Here is a 17,066-nt window from a genome sequence, read left to right on the forward strand (position 1 = left end):
TAAATGTCAGGAGATGGGGATTCCTTTGGGGACCCTGACTCTCCTAAGAGCAGGAAGCTCCACTGATTCCAAGAGCCTTTAAAGCCATCTTGAAAATTGCGAAATTACAGTCTCTAAATCTCCGTACAGCTGCTGCAGCGGTCAGCATTTCCTTTACTCCCCTCCAGCATCCCAGAGCAGAAACAGAAGCTCTTCATCCTACAGACTGCCAGCCTGGCACACGGGATGCCAAGCCACCCACCAGAGAGCGGCTGGGACGGGATGCCATCCCATCCTCCAAGGTGTTCTTCCCTCCGGCTGTGTCCTCCTTCCCTTTTGGGGGACCTCAATTCCTTTACCCTATGAAATGGCGTAGAGTATGTGACTCTGGGAGGTATGGGTGGGGTGCCCCCTGTTTCTGCAGCTCCTGCAACCCCAGATAGCATTTTACCAAATGCGTCCAGGGCCCTTAGCAGGAGAGGCACAGAGCCCCAGGGGAAGTCAGCGGCATAGACCCCTAACTGTCTTCCCGGAGGGAGGCTTTACTCTCTGTGGACTGTGAGGACCACCTGGAAGGCTTGGTAAAAAAGGGCAGCTGGCCTGGATATGGTGATGTAGGCTTTTAATCTCAGAAGGCAGAGGCAGGCGGATGTCTATGATATTTAAAACCATCCTGATCTACTTAGTGAGCTCTAGGACAGGCAAGGCTACATAGTAAGACCCTGTCTCAAAAACCAAACAAACAAACAAAAAAAAAAAGCCAGCCCAAGGCTGGAGAGATGACTCAGCTGTTAAGAACACTGGCTGCTCTTCCAGAGGGATCCAGTGTTCAAATCTCAGCACTCAGTAGTTTAAAACTGTCTGCATTTCCAATTCCAGGAATCTGAGGCCCTCTTCTGACCTCTGCAGCCACTACACACATGTGCTACACAGACATACACACAGGCCAAACACTCATATACATAAAGTAAAAATAAAATACACCTTAAAAAAAAATCCACCTGGGCACGGTGGCACTTGAGAGGATGAGGCAGGAACATCAGGAATTCAAGGTCATCTTCAATTGTGTAGTGAGCGTGAGACCAGCAGCCTACAAAATGTGATCCCCAGGGACCCAGGAGTCTGATTTTTGGAGTGCTTCTTATGCATTTTCAAAGCCGAGCAGCATTTTCTGAGCCTTGGGGTGATACTTCAGATGACCTCACATGATCCCTGGGATCTGGGGGCTGCTGCCAGGCATGACTCAGGATCCGACCCGTGCTGAGCCATAGGAAAATGGGTCAAACATAGCAAACCCTCCCTTCACCACCGCCCCCAGTTAGGGACCACACCCAAACTTAGAGACTAGACGAACTTAGTGGAATAAGAGCTGGAGTCCCTGAATGTGAAGATGCTGGCCAGGAAGTGTAGGGGCTCTGCTGGTGAGCTCTATCTCTTTGACAAAACAGGGATGCCCCATCAGAGGGCACAAGGGAGCTGAAACCACCCATCACAGCCAGACACCCACAGCACTGGGCTCGCTCCAGCCCATGCTTCCCCCAGCCAGCTCTCTGGAGCCTCAGCTCCAAGTGAGAGTTGATCCCAGTTCCCTGAAAAGCCAGAGGGCAGGGCCGGGACACTGGGGACACCAGTGGGTGTCTTCTCCCCTCTCTCCCACTCACCCTGCCCTCTTTAGCTGCTCAGGGCCTCCCTTCCCTGCTCTGTAAAGAACAGTTTCACCGACCACGGCAGGTACTTGCATTTTATTCTACACTGATCCCCACCACTTGTCCCCTTGACTCATAGTGGAGTCTGTGGGTGGCCTTAGCCCTGGAAATGACGGTCGTCCTTCTCACCTTACCAAGTCATTGTGAGGGTCCCTGGAGATGGGTCTGGTACAGTGGCAGACCACCAGATATTCCAGAGATACTCAGGAAATGGCCCATTCCCACATTCTTCTCTGAGTCAGTGCTGGCTAGCTTGAGACTTCACATGTGCTGTTAAACCCAAACTGAAGACTCCGGGTTGTGGTATTTTGTTTTGTTTTGTTTTGTTTGTGTATATGGATGTTTTTCCTGAATGTATCTCTGTGCACCATGTTCATGCCTGGAGCCCTTGGAGGCCAGAAGAGGGCATTGGATCCCTTGGCATTAGAGTCACAGGCAGTTGTGGCCCTCCCTGTGGTTCCTGGGGATGGAACCTGGGCCCTCTTGTCTGGAACTTGCCCTGTAGACCAGGCTGGCCTTGAACTGCTTCTTTGGCATACACCACTGCAACCAATGTGAAGATTCAGTCTTTTGTGTTGTTTTGTTTTTCTTGTTTTCTGAGACAGGGTTTCTTTGTGTAGTCCTGGTTGTCCTGGAACTTACCCTGCAGACCAGGCTGGCCTCGAACTTAGAGATCTGCCTACCTCTGCCTCTAGAGAGCTGGGATTAAAGGTGTGTGCCGCCGCCGCCGCCGCCGCCGCCACCACCACCACCACCACCACCAACAACAACAACAACAACAACAACCGGGCTCAACTTAGGTTTTGTTTTTTTTTTTTTTTTTTTTTTTTTTTGTTTTTTTTTGTTTTTTTGGTTTTTCGAGACAGGGTTTCTCTGTGTAGCTTTGCGCCTTTCCTGGAACTCACTTGGTAGTCCAGGCTGGCCTCGAACTCACAGAGATCTGCCTGGCTCTGCCTCCCAAGTGCTGGGATTAAAGGCATGCGCCACCACCGCCCGGCTCAATTTAGTCTTAAAAGGATCTACCAACATCATCAAAGAAGCCTGAGTTCCAACCTCCAAACTCTGCTTTGTCTTCCAGCCCCTAAAAAGTGAGAGAAGAACAGCAGTTGGCCCAGCTCAGCCTCTGGAGGCCCAGTGAGATAGCCCTCAGGGAATTTGGCTTTGATCTTACTGGGTGGGTACACGGCAGCTGCTGGAGCTGAGTTAACTTGCTGAGAATTCTTTCTCTGAGCTGGTAGCTTGGGATGTTATTCTTCCATTGCGCTATGCTTGGGTCACATCAGGCTTAGTGGCTTCCTCTGGCACCAAGAAGGAAGAACGGAAATTTAAGCAGGATGCTGGCAAAGAACTTTCTCCAGTTCGTGCTTGTGCCCCACCCTCCCCCTAGGAAAGCCCTTAGTGTCTTCTTCCTCTGCAGAGACCTCTGCCAGTCTCTGACACCATTCTTTTGTTGTTGTTGTTGTTGTTCGTTTGGTTTGGTTTTTTTGAGACAGGGTTTCTCTGTGTAGTTTTGGTGCCTGTCCTGGATCTCGCTCTGTAGACCAGACTGGACTTGAACTCTCAGAGATCCGTCTGGCTCTGCCTCCCGAGTGCTGGGATTAAAGGTGTGCGCCACCACCGCCCGGCTCTGACACCATTCTTATTCTTGTCCCCTTGTGATTACACAGAGGGAGTTGGCTATATTACATGATCTGATGCCACCCTCCACCCAGCCTCTGCTGCCAAAGGGAGACCCCTTAATGGTGATGAAGAGCCCTGAATGAGCAAGGCTTTCTCCAAAGGAAAACACAGGCCTGGACATGCCAGATTCCCAGCAACGCCTTAGTACAGAGTCGAAGGGATGCTGGGTTTTCAGAGTCCTGCACACACACACACACACACACACACACACACACACACACACACTGCTGGGCAGAGAAAACCTTGATCTGGGGAGCTGGGTCAGAAGGAAGAAGTAGAGGACACGAGGATCTGACTGCAAGTCCCATAATCCCCTCTGCCCAGGGCACCTGTGCAGTGCCTTTCTGGAGCCTAACCAGCCAGCCTAGAGCTGGGCACCTCCCCTCACCACCCTCACAGAGCTGTTGGTGAGTAGAGGGGTGAGTGAGAGGGGGGATTCTCTGCTGAACTCCTCATATCCCGTATGTGGTTTCCCTACAGATGCTCCAGTGGCTTTGACCGTTACCGCCAGGAGTGGTTGGCCTATGGCTGTGCCCAGGAGGTGAGAAGTGTGAGTGATCTGCTATGGTCCCCTCTTGGAGAAGGGATGCTGCCAGAGGACTCTGCCCTTGATAACACTTCTCAAGGTGGCTTTGGCTCGTGACGGCCTCATCCTCTCCTTCATCCCAGATAGGTTTCTCTGTTCTGCTCTGAGCCACTGTGGAGGATTTTCCAGGGCTCACTGAATCCTTGAGTCTAGTTCTGCTGGTGATGTGGCCTTGAGCAGGCAGCCCTTGGGAACTCTGTTATGTCAAGAAAAGGGGGTGCTAGGTCTGGCCTTAGCCACAGCTGACTCCTCTGGGCCACTGTGCTCCTTGAAATGTTAATGAAGCTCTATCCCTTCTGATTTTGAGGGAGGTGGTCATTCTGAGAGCGAGGGGGTTGTTTCAGGCATCTCCTACTTAGAATCCCATCCAGGTCCCTTCTCCAGAACACTCTAGACCAGTGGTTCTCAACCTTCCTAGTGCTGCGACCCTTTAATACAGTTCTTGTGTTGTGGCAACCCCCAACCATAAAATTATTTCATTGCTATTTCATAACTGTAATTTTACTACTGTTATGAATCGTCATGTGAATATTTTTGGAGATAGAGGTTTTAAAAGGGGGGAATATAAAATAAAAAATGAGGGGTCGCAATCTACAGGTTGAGGACCACTGCTTTAGTCTGTAGAACATCTTCTCACATGGGCAAGAAGAGACCATCTCACCCAGGCTCCAATCCTTTCCCACCTCCTCTCAGGCAGGGCCTCCCTTTGTAATCTAGGCTAACCTCGAACTCACACAGCTTCCTGGTCTCACTTCACTATGTACTGCTCCATACTTGCATTTATTTAACATGACCCAAAAAGCTGGGGACCAGGGCCCTCGCTGGCCAGAAGGGAAACTGAGGTACAGATACGTTTAAAGACTTGGCCTGACATTCACCACCACAAGAAGCCAGGCTCAATGTTTAAACACGAGCCCTTCAGGTTTCCCGGCCATGTTCTCATCTTTCTCTGCTCTTAGAAAAAAAAAATAATAATTGGGGCAGCAAAGTGGCTCAGAGAGTCGGGGGACCCTGCTGCTGAGCCTCAGACCTGAGTTCAGTTCCTGGACCCCACATGATAGAAGGCAAGAACGGACTTCTGCAGTTTGTTCTCTGACTTCCGTGTGCTTGCTGTGGCGATCACGCATTTTAGATAGATAACACACACTAAATAGATAAATGGCGAGGGGTGGGGAGTGGGGGGTGGGGGGAGAGCCAGCCACATCTGACATTGGCTGTTAGTGACTGTTAAGATATTATTTATTAAGCCGGGCATGGTGGCGCACGCCTTTAATCCCAGCACTCGGGAGGCAGAGCCAGGCGGATCTTTGTGAGTTCGAGGCCAGCCTGGGCTACCAAGTGAGCTCCAGGAAAGGCGCAAAGCTACACAGAGAAACCCTGTCTCGAAAAAACCAAAAAAATTTTTTTTTTTCTTGAGACAAGGTCTATGTAGTCCTGGCTGCCTGGAATTCACCATTTAGACCAGGATATCACCAAACTCACAGAGATGTCTTTGCCTCTGCTTCCAAGTGTTGGCATTAAAGGAGAGCACCCAGCCAGTGACTGTGACGATTTTATCTGTTTATTTTATTTAAGATTGACATCTCAGCCCCCTCCTTAGGGAGTGATTTGCTGACAGATAAATTACCCTGTAAGATAGGACACTTTCAAGATAAAGTGGAAGATTCCATCTTCATTGTTTTCTGAGACAGGGTCTCACTCTGATGACCAGGCTGGTCTTGACATCCTGGACTCAATCAATCCTCCCCATGCCCCCTGCTCCACCTCCCAAGTAGTTGAGGGCAAGCATAAGGTTTGAGTGCATTCGGGGCTGGCTGTGTCCGGAAGCAGCACTGGGTCTCTTGCAGGCAGAGGGCAGGACATGTGAGGACTTCCAGGATGAGGGCCACTACTCAGCCTCCCCCGACAGCTCCTTCGGCCCCTTTGATGGTGACCATACCACCTCTTCCTCCCTCTTCATCGACAGTCTCACCACAGAAGGTAAGACACGAGTCCTGGGGCAGAGAAGATCCCCAGGAAGAGCCAGCCCATCCCTGACAGGGATCATCTCACAGGACAGGGATTGCCCTGGTCTTTCACTGACCGTGCACTGAGATTCAGAAAGCTTAGCTGTCTTAGTGGTGAGATGCAGAAGCCGATACAGAAGGAGAAGGAAGCTCTGACCACTGGGAAGACTGACCGTGGGACCATGAGATGGAGGTCTCCTCAGAACGGGAAATGGATGTTAGAGCACCCTATCTTAATATTAATCTTGCAGAGCACATGAGTCTATTTATACTGTAGAACAATAACTCTGCCTGGGAGTCAGTGGTAAGAGATGATTGATTTTTTTTTCCATAACCTACCTTTATTTTTTTTTCCTTTTTCTGGTACTGTTGAGCCCAGGGCCTTGCACGATGCTAAGCAAACACTTTACTACTGCACTACATGCCCAGCCCTCTTGTTTTACTTATTTTACTGAGACAAGGTATATTAGTTACTTTGCTATTGCTGTGATCAAACAGTGTGACCAAGGCAATTTATAAAAGAAAGAGTTTAATTGGGCTTATGGTTCCAGAGGGTTAGCGTCCACGACGGTGGAGCAAAGGCATGGGATGGGAACATCACAAACCACAAACAGGAGGCAGAGAGCACACTGGGAATGGTGTGAGTCTTTTGAAACCTCAGAGGCTGCTCCCAGGGCCACACCTCCTCCAGCAAGGCCACACCCCCTAATCCTTCCCAAACAGTTCCACCAACTAGGGACAAGTATTCAAACATACGAGTCTATGTGGGGGAGAGCTGGGGGGAGGGACACGACACATTCTCATTCAAATCGCCACGCAGGGTCTCACTCCCCCAACCTGATCTTGAACTTAGGAGCAATCCTTCTGTCTCAACCTTCCAAGTTCTGGAATCACAGATGTGAGCCACTATGTTTAAGCTTTTTTGAGACAAGGTCTCATGTAGCTCAGGCTGGTTGGAACTCACTGTATAGTCAAAGATGACCTTTAACTCCTGATCCTCCTGCCTCAACCTTTCAAGTGCTGGGAATTTTTTTGGGGGGTGGGGAGAAAGGGTGAGACAGAGTCTCTTTCTACATACCCACGGCTATCCTGGAACTCACTATGTACGCCAGGCTGGCCTCAAACTCACAGAGATCCTCCTGCCTCTGCCTCCCTCATGCTAGATTAAAGGCATTTGCTACACTGCCTCTCTTACTTTTACTTCTGACTCGGTCTTCCTTCTTGGGTTGGTGCCCATCCACCGCCTGCTAAGGCCCGACTGTCCACAGGGTTCCTTTGCTGCCTCGAAGCCTGGGGATCTTGATTGAAGTTGCCAGAGATCAGGATACCTGGAACATCGTGTGAGTGTCTCTGACAGTCCCTGTGGCCTCCAGTCCTAAGGGCTTCGAGTCTTTTCTGTTCCTTTTAGGATTTAGTCCTCAACCTGATCCCTTAGGAGGCCTGAAAGGCTTGTAAGATATTTATAGTGTCCCTAGAGAGGAGGGAAGGGGAGAAGAAAAGGCTAGCATCTGAAAATACAATGCATTCTTACTTGATGGTAAGAGGCTTATAAGAGGCCAAATTGGCCACTCAGGGCTACATGAGATCCCCTGACCTTCTAAACACGTAGACTAGAGAGACAGCTACCTCAGACCTGACAGGAAGAGAATGAGCCACCAATGGAAAGACATCATGGAGGCACTAGCCATGTGCCAGGAGGATGTACAGTCAGACATTAGCACCCTATCCCCACAGTCCTGGGTGGTGATATTATTGCACCCCCATTTTGTAGAGGAGACACTGTGACTCAGAGAGGTGAATGTCTTGCCTAGACTCACACAGACAGGAAGACATGGAGACATGGTCTCACTGGACTCCAAGAATTCCAGACTTCCCCTGCCTTCCTCTGTGCTATGAGAGGCAAAAGCGGGTCTGAATGTATCCAGGACACAGGAAAATAGCAAAGGGTAAACATAATTCTGAAAGCTGGCCTTACTCATGCAGCCAGGGACGACAAGGTGGCCAGACTGTGACGTAGGAGCAGAGCACACATTGCTGCCTCAGAATTCAATGGGACTCAGTAAGGATGGAGCACGCGGGGAAACTTGTTCTCAGAGCATTAGTATCCCAGGGCAGGAGTGACCTCCATTTACCTTCCAATGTCAACCTCCAGGATCATAGGAATGGGGTGTCGTTAATGCATGGCTCTTAGCCCTCCTCCCATAGTCAGCCCCCCCCCCCAAAGCTGTCAGGTCTCTTTATCAACGGCTCATTCTCCTCCTGTCAAGTCTGAGGTCTGCTGGTGCTCTCTAGTCCTCTAGGTGATGTTTAGAATAAGCCTAACAAGCTAATGAGCCACCCTCAGCTTAACCTATGTGTAGGGGTCCTGTCTGCTCCTGCACTGGGCTCAGAGCAAGCCCACCCACTCGGAGGGCAGCAGCACCAGGAAGTGGAAGTTCAGCTGCATGGACCCCAAGACACAAGATCTAGGGGCTGAGTGCAAATCCTGCTTGTACTCACAGCCCTGCTCAGGGCTGATTCTCTCATGGGCTGTCTCAGTACAGAGGCAGTGAGTGAGGTATGCCAGTGGCATCACCTGAGTGAGGTATGCCTGCGGCATCACCTGCCTGCCTGTGTGCTGTGTAATAGTTCCTGACAGAAACATTCAATAAAATGAGGATGTTTATGGCTCTGGGTCTTTTCTGTGCCAGAGGACATGGCAAACATTGTCAAGTTACATCCATGAGAAATGAACTTTGGGGCCAGGCCGTGGTGGCACATGCCTTTAATCCCAGCACTTGGGAGGCAAAGGCAGATGGATGTTTGTGAGTTCGAGGCCAGCCTGGTCCACACAGTGAGTTCCAGGACAGTCAGAGCTGTTATACAGAGAAACTCTGTCTTGAAAAACAAAATAAAACCAGCAAACAAAAAGAAATGAACTTTGGGGTTGGGGATGTGGCTCAGTGGTAGAGCACTTGACTACCAGGCACGAGGTCCTAAACTTAACTCCAAGCATTGCCAAAAAGACAAAAGGAACTTCATGAACATTCCCCTCAGTGATCCCAGCCTCTCGAGGTATGAGTGGAGTGACGGGTCGGTCACTCTCCCACCTGTGCGGTGACATGCTACCTTCGTCACTAGTAGCGGCATGCATGGGAAAGTTGACCTGAAGCTGTCTTTCTTGGAGTACAGTCTAATCCTAGGAGATGCTGTAAAGTGACAGATGTGGGACTGCAGCAGAGAGCCTGCCTGGACAGGACAGAGACAGAACACAGGGATTTGGAGGCCTGGGGACTGGAGTTAAGTGTTCACATACTGTCAAAAGCCCCTCACTCCAGTGGACAGATCACCTCTGAAGAGTGAGTAACTGTGAGAAAGCCTGTGAGTTTACTGGGGGAGACAGACTCACAGGGGGCATCACTGTGGCATCTGAGGGCTCGGCTTAGCAGCCAGAACTAACGATTGGCTGGATGAGTGGTTATTCCAGAAGCATCACCTGCCTATCTGCCTCTGAGTGTGTTTGCCAGACAATCCAGCCCATTCATTAGTCGGCCAACTGCACCTTGGCCTCGTGCCCAAGAACAACTGTAGTGTCTGCGCTTATCAGTTTAATAGCTGATGCATCCTCTTTCCTTTGATTAGAGAGCCACCTCATACTTCACCGAGCCCTGGCAGATGGCCTCTGGGACCCAGGCCTGGTGAGCAGGAGAGGCTGCCTTGGGCAGTGTGGCCACCTTCGGTGGCTCTGGAGGACGGACTGGAACAGTCCCTCACATCCATTTGTCTGCCAGGACAGGTGTGGGCTAGACTGTAGTTGAAAGGACTCGAAGGGATACTGAGGTGAAGTGGGGGGGGGGAGCATGGAGTTTACTCGAAGAGCTATTAATGCTATGGACAGACAGACAACAGCATGACGGGAGCTCTGAAGAGAGGAATCAGGGCCCACATGACTGAAGTTGAAGTCTCTCCTTACATCTTCCTTGAGGATGGGAGTGATTTCACTGCCCAAGACTGAAGCCAGGCTCTCAGGAGGGAGCCAGGGAAAGGGCGGAGAGTGGGTGTGGGGCCACCAATACCCCCTTTGATGTAAACTCACGTCCCCAGGTGAGAAACCCTGCACTCAAAGGCTGTTAGCCAGGGGCTCCCAGAACAGCAAGCACTCTAACCGCTGAGCCATCTCTCCAGCCCCCAACTTAAATTTTTTGAGTATAGTTTTCTTCCATTATCTCCATTTTGACACTTGAAGACCCTGAGAGCACAGGCAGTAGATGTGGAAGCCTTGGGGACTCCAGTACTGCAGACAAGCAGGTGCCAAGGCCAGTGAGGCCCAGAAAACACAACCAACTGTCCCCTGAGAAGGGGCAGTACCAGGACCAGTGAGAGGCAGGACAGTCGGCTTGGGTGAGAATTTAAAGGCGGCTCCAAAGAACGCGAAAGTAATTATTTGAGATAAATAGTTCAATGTAGTGTTGATAAAGATCAAAATTAAATCTAAAAATTCTACGATGTGCCAAACACCAAAGTTTTCAGCAGAGGATGGCACTCCCAGGTCAGCTCTTCAGTTTTCCGTGGTGAGACACTGGAGGAGGAAGTCAGAGAAGAGGCTTAGGGAGAGAGGAAGTGACGGTATGCACAGCTGAGCAGACGTGTGGAAGGCCAGGGGGTCTGAAGCCGCTTCTCCAGCTACTCCCTTTCCAGCAGCTTCTGCCACACTGTGGGGCTACTGGGGCCTCAACCCCCCCCCTCCACCTCCCTACTCCCCACTCCCACCCTACCCTCCCCCCCCCCCTGTGAACAAACCTGGGACCCACTAGGAGTCTCAAGCAGCCTGGGTATCGGAGGTGAGGCGGGGAAGAGGAATGAGCTGCTGTAAACTGTGGTGCAGTTGAGACTGTCAGGTTGAGTGATTAACCGAGAAAGCGGCGGCGGTGTACACCTTGAGGTATAGAGAGAACGTTGAAATTGCTGCAGGCCCTGGGGTCCGCAAACGAACCAGGGGGCCACTGTAAGCCTTCCACAGCAGCCGGCCGCCCCTTAGAAGGCCAGGCGGGATTTCTGTACAGCGTCCCAGCCAGCTGCCTGGCCCCTTTCATCTCCCTGCCCAGTAGTATACACAGCTGGCAGATTCTTTGACTCTGGCTCTCACATCTTCCCCACTTCCCAGCTTAGGACTCACTTCCTCCCTCTGGGAAACTTGTTGATTCCCACGATCTGGGTGAGGCCTGCAGAGACTTCATCATGTGAAGTTTATTTGTTTATAGTTTGGGGTTTGTTTGTTTGTTTGTTTTTGGGGTGTGTGTGTGTGTGTGTGTGTGTGTGTGTGTGTGTGTGTGTGTGTTAGAGGCTAAATCCAGAGCTTCTCACGTGTCCCACACTTGGCATGTGCTCAGTGACTGAGCTACAGCCTGGCATTGTGTGTGTTCAATTACCCCTCTATTCCCTTCCCGATGTGGGTGGGGACCATGTCCATCCTTTATCTGTGGTCTCCCTCGGGCCCCCCCCCATGCCCAGCCCACAGTGAACACTCATATAATGTTTGTTGAATGAACGACACAAGACAGGAAAAGCTGGCTTGTCCCAACCCTCCCCATTGCGCTGCCATACAGTTCTGAGCAGGACACCTCCCCTGCCTAAATGGAAAGTTTGGAAAGGACACCTCCTGGAAGTTCCATCCAGACCCAGGGCGACGGATGTCTGAATGGCTGTGCTAATTTTGCTCTTTCTGTCCTCTTTGAAGATGACACCAAACTGAATCCCTACGCAGGAGGCGACGGTGAGTGCAGAACTGTCTGTCCCCCTTCACCAGATGGACGGCTGTGGGCCCACCTTGAGGAGTCCCTGCAGAGGGGGAGGGAGAAAAACAAAGCAACCAGGGTCCCAGGCCTCCGGCTGGACGGGAGGGCTGGGGTCTGAGGTCACAGGCCGCTAGCTCGAGGAAGCATGCCTACTCAAGACACCCCTTGTCTCAGCCAGGAACCTCCGGTGTCTACTGTCCTGAAAAGAATTTGAACTACTACAAGGATGGATGTGGGAATGCCTCTCCAGTCCTCCTGGCTGGAGGGAGTCGGGCAGGAGAGGCTCCTTTTTTACAGCATCCTGGCACACCTCCCAGTGGAGATGACACCATTGTTCCCCTCCACAGTTTGAGAGGCTGGGTGTGTGGTGGGGGAGGAGCCAGGCCAGGCTCTTCCAGCTCGTGCTACATGCTCATCTACCACAGCCCTGAAGGTCAGATCACAGTGTCACAGCAAGCTAAGGGCTGATGGCCAACCACCAAGTCAGCAGAGCCTAGGCTGGGTGTGCCCTTTCAACGTCCCCACTTCATGGAAGGTTGAGGCCCCATCGCGCACTAGAGTGGCCTGGGTAGTTTCTATCCTGGGTTTCTTCTGTGAACACGGTGCCCACAGAGGCAAATGGGGAGAGCAGAAATCCTGATGCAGTCAACAACCTGTCCGCGTCCTCACACTCCACTGCCTCCCTTCCTACCCAAGAGCCATGTGAGAAGAAGGTTTCTGTTGCTGACATTCACATCTGTCCTTTTAGCTCATGCCTCCACATTAGACAGGGGAGGCAGCAAGTACCCACTACAGGTAATGTTAGGGAACCCGGCTTCTCGGCAGCTGACAGTCTGTGTGTCTTTAGGCAAATGGCGGAACTTCTCTGTTTCCGTTATCTTAGCCATAAAGAAAAGGTGAGCCTGGATGAGCCCTCTTATCCTTGGGATGTATTTCAAACGCCTGGGATGTTCTCTGACAGTGTTTTGTAGGTGCCTCCAGAGGCTCTAGTTCATCCCACTGAATTCAGGTGAAATGGAACCCCCACTTCATAGTGGATCCCTTTGTTCTTAAGAGCTGGATAGTAATCCTACCATCCAGCAGGTCTCAATCTGGCAACAGACAGAAGCAGGGGTAACTATGGTTATTTGCTACCAAAGCAATTAATACTAGTTCAGGACTTCCAAGACGCTGGGCGAGGTTCTCAGGACTTGGCATAAGCTCTGTTTATCCACAGCACAGTGACCCCAGCTAGACAGCTGTTGTCCTTGTCCTACAAAGGTGATAACAGAGGCTAATTTGTCCAAAGTTACAGAGCTAATAAGTGGCATTTATTATTATTATTATTACTATTTAGATAGGTGTCCTTACTGTATAGTACTGGCTGTCCTGGAAATCACTCTACAGACCAGGCTGGCCTTGAGATCTACCAGCCTCTGCCTCCTGAGTGCAGAGTTACAGGCCTTTGAGATCACACTCAGAGCTAAGATCCCAATTTTTTTAAAATTACATTTGTTTTGTGTGTAGAGTCTGTGAACACCTGCTACGCTTCCTGTGGAGGTCAGGGGACAATTTGCAGGAGTCAGCTCCCTCCTTTCCACCATGTGGTTCCCAGGGATGGAACTCAAGTTAGAAAGTTATAAGGCTTGCCAGCAAACGCCTTTACCCACTGAGCCATCTGGTTAGCAACCAAGATCCCAAACTCTTAACTATCACGTGCCTTTTGTGAATTCCTTAGAAGTGCTGCTGTGGCCAGGTATTTGATTTGTGAAAGCTTCCTTATAACTTCTTTTTTGTTTGTTTGTTTTTGTTTTGTTTTGTTTCGAGACAGGATTTCTCTGTGTAGTTTTGGTGCCTGTCCTGGATCTCACTCTGTAGACCAGGCTGGTCTCGAACTCACAGAGATCCTGGGATTAAAGGTGTGTATAACTTCTTAAGAGCAACTTCTAAATGATTCTAGAAAACACCTTAAAGGTGCTGGAACATTCATGTGGTTAGAATCGTCCCACCAACTCCCACCACCCCTCTCTGTGGGTTTGAAAATGTGGGTGTTTGTCTCTGGGACCTTGTCAGAACCTGAGGCTCTGAGGTCCAGCTTTTTTTTTTTTTTCTCCCTGAAATCTTTCTCTGTTCTACCCGTATCTCCACAGGTCTTCAGGACAACTTGTCCCCAAAGACCAAGGGTCCCCCTGTGCACCTGGGCACCATCGTGGGCATCCTGCTGGCTGTGCTCCTGGTAGCGGCCATCATCCTAGCTGGGATTTACATCAGCGGCCACCCTAACTCCAATGCTGCGCTCTTCTTCATCGAGGTTTGTAACACGAAATCTAGTAGGTCTTTTAATTGAAAAATCTGGGGCCAGATATTGGGGTAAATGCTCAAAGATCAGAGAGGTGAAGGAACAAGAACAAGCCACAGCCACCCCCTCTTCCCTCACCAAGTCCTCAGCCTGAAAACACTTTTAGTTCCTGTCTCCTCACGCCTTATATACCTTTCTCCACCCAGACATCACTTCCTTCCTAGTGCTGGGATTAATAGTGTGTGTGTGTGTGTGTGTGTGTGTGTGTGTGTGTGTGTGTGCGCGCGCGCGCGCGCGCACCTCCCAAATACTGGGATTAAAGGTGTGTGCCACCATTGCCTGGCTCTGTTTCTCTCCTAGACTGAGTCAATCTCATGTAATCCAGGGTGGCTTTGAACTCACAGAGATCCAGGCAGATCTCTGCCTCCCCGAGTGCTAGGATTAAGGATGTGTGCCACCACTGCCTGGTCTCTATGTTTAATCTAATGGCTTGTTCTGTTCTCTGATCTTCAGGCAATTTTATTAGAGTACACAATATATCACCACAGAGGTTAGTGTGGGATTTGGGATTTGCTTGTATCTGCTTCAGGCCGGTTTCCACATCAGTATTTCCCTCGCCATTCAGAACCTGCCTCACCCCATCCCATGGCATCCCTCACCTCCCTGAGAAACTTTCCTCCACTCCATCACATCTTTGATGGCTGGTGCTCTGGAAGTCTGCTATCCCCAGGACCCAGCATTTAGGTTTCCTTCCCTGGGGTGCGGCTGATTTCCCCACTTATGAGGTTAGGAAAGCCCCCAGAGGAAGTCGTCAGAAATGCCACAGAGTACCCTATAGTGGCAGGGGGTCGTCCCCTAATGACTTGTGGTTTCTTGTACCCAAATTCGAGATTTTTGGACTTATTCAGAGTCATGATGGAGCCACCATATTTCACTGCTTCTGTGGGCTTTTTAGCTGACAGCTGACGAGCCAAAACATTAATGAGGGCCGGGCTCTCAGGGAGCTTTCGCTGGGAGTGCTGCAGTTTTGATGTTCCGGAGCTCAGAGGGAACAGGAGTGCATCATGGGAAGTAAGGCTCAGCAAGCCACAGAGCTCAGTGACATCTGGCCCTATCCCACTGGTAAAGACATTTCCCGAGACCCACGGTAGACCGCCCCTCAATGATGTCTGAGGCTGTGAAGATGATCGAGACACGGATCCTACCCTCCAGTCACAGGCAGATGGTGCCCCCAGGGAACTCCTCACCAGCACTTCTGTAGCACATCGAGGTGAACTTCCCTAGAACCCTTATTAAGAAGGATGATTTGAGGGCAGTGGTGGCGCACACCCTTAATCCCAGCACTCGGGAGGTAGAGCCAGGCGGATCTCTGTGAGTTCGAGGCCAGCCTGGTCTACAGAGCGAGATCCAGGAAAGGCACAACACTACACAGAGAAACCCTGTCTCGAAAAACAAAACAAAAAAGTTGGTAAGAAGGATCATTTGAGAAGGTTCCAGAGGGGCACTGTTGGTTAAACGGCCCGCTGCTCACGGCGGCCCACTGCTCACGGCAGCTCGCGGCGGCCATGCCAACAGAGGAGAGTGCTGGAGGAGAGTCACAAGCCATGGTTACCTTTTTAGAGCTTTATTGGGAGAGAGGGTATGAGAGAGAGAGAGAGGGAGAGAGGGAGAGAGGGAGAGGGGGAGAGAGGACAGATGGAAGGAAAGAGTGGAAAGGAAAGAGAGAGACGCACAGAGGGCCCACCCGCTTTTTAGGCTGGGACGCCATCGCAGGCTGATGATGCAATTAAGGACCGAATCCTTACTGGCACATCTGATACATCAGCCTCTGCCTGGCTCTCAAGCCCACTGACCTCATTCCCTAGAGGCCTGGGTGATTCCTTCAGCTTTTTTAAATGAAACAGCGTCTTTCCAGTTGTTCTGAATTCTTAGCCTACCTGGGTGTCTCCAAGGACTACTGGTCCCCAGGCCACAAGGACTTCCATGGGTGGGGGCAGGGCAGGGCAAGGACTCTGCATTTCAGTCAGTTTCCCATCGACTCTGATGCAGGACCTGTGCTGTCTGTCCAGAGGGCTGTCTTGCATTCCCAGAGTCTCCTAGATCATTCAGGCATCTGTGGCCTGCTTCACCTCTCCCTACAGTCTCGCACCTCCAGTCTGTCCTCGGAGCTTCTAGTTCCATATCACAAACCGCACAGTGATGGATAAAATGCGTTCCTTCCGAACCTGCTTCTAAACGTGCCAGGCAGGTGGTGCACACCACAAGTTCCAGGCCAGCCAGGACTACATAGGGTCCCTAGTGGCTTAGGGTTTATTTGTTGAATCTTGTGAAGAGAGTGGCCCCAGCCACAGCCGTCTCTCCAGAGTCCCCATTCCTTCAGAACCCTTGTAAGAGAAAGCCTCTCACCAGCCCTCAGGGCTGGGGTCCAGTGAGGAGGTGGGATTCCCTGACTTTGCTTCTGTGTCCCTGCAGCGGAGACCTCACCACTGGCCGGCCATGAAGTTCCGAAACCACCCCAACCACTCCACCTACACAGAGGTCGAGCCCTCGGGCCACGAGAAGGAGGGCTTCATGGAGGCCGAGCAGTGCTGATTGCATCCGGCCAGAGACTGGGGATGGCATGAGATGGAGTCACCGCAAAGAGAAGTGATTTTTTCCTGACTTCCTCTGAGCAGGCCGTGAGCCAGGAAGACAACAGCTTATGGTGACAAAACCACAGTTTGGTCCTCACACCCCAGATAAAAGGGGTACACAACCATGAGGGTTTCTTAAAGGAACACTGACCAGAGTTCTCTGTTCCGATGGGAGGGGGTCTCCCAATGGTCTGCGCCGTAGCTATCACAGAGTCCCTCCCCACTGGAGACAGCCTGGTCACAAGCCCCTGCTGGGGCTCCTGCATTCTAAGGTCCAGAGGCTCAAGGGCTGGTCTTCCTAGCTATGGAGTCAGTGCGCCTGGCTCCAAACTCCGTGGCTCTGGAAGCCTGAAGAAGGGGTCCCTTCCATCCGAGAGCTCTTATCCCTTGAGACAAAGTGAGAGGAGAGAAAAGGAACCTTGGG

The 17,066-nt window shown here is 51.1% G+C and overlaps 1 protein-coding gene across 3 annotated transcripts in view; it reads left to right on the top strand.

Annotated features, from left to right (window-relative positions):
• Positions 1-16,779, top strand: part of Plxdc1 (plexin domain containing 1) — a 69,476-nt gene extending 52,697 nt beyond the window's left edge. Inside the window, exons 10-14 of one of the 3 annotated variants that reach the window (XM_028889467.2) lie at positions 3,846-3,915; positions 5,799-5,931; positions 11,674-11,709; positions 13,861-14,021; positions 16,482-16,779. In XM_028889467.2, the coding sequence (XP_028745300.1) occupies positions 3,846-3,915; positions 5,799-5,931; positions 11,674-11,709; positions 13,861-14,021; positions 16,482-16,601 (520 nt within the window). In that variant the 3' untranslated portion in view covers positions 16,602-16,779. Of the gene's footprint in view, positions 1-3,845; positions 3,916-5,798; positions 5,932-7,225; positions 7,298-11,673; positions 11,710-13,860; positions 14,022-16,481 lie in introns of those variants that run through there. The other 2 variants (XM_028889468.2, XM_037200663.1) reach the window with 2 other exon arrangements.
• Positions 16,780-17,066: the final 287 nt, after the last annotated feature.

This window comes from Peromyscus leucopus, chromosome 8b (genome assembly GCF_004664715.2).
Source record: "Peromyscus leucopus breed LL Stock chromosome 8b, UCI_PerLeu_2.1, whole genome shotgun sequence".
Classification (NCBI taxonomy): Eukaryota; Metazoa; Chordata; class Mammalia; order Rodentia; family Cricetidae; genus Peromyscus; species Peromyscus leucopus.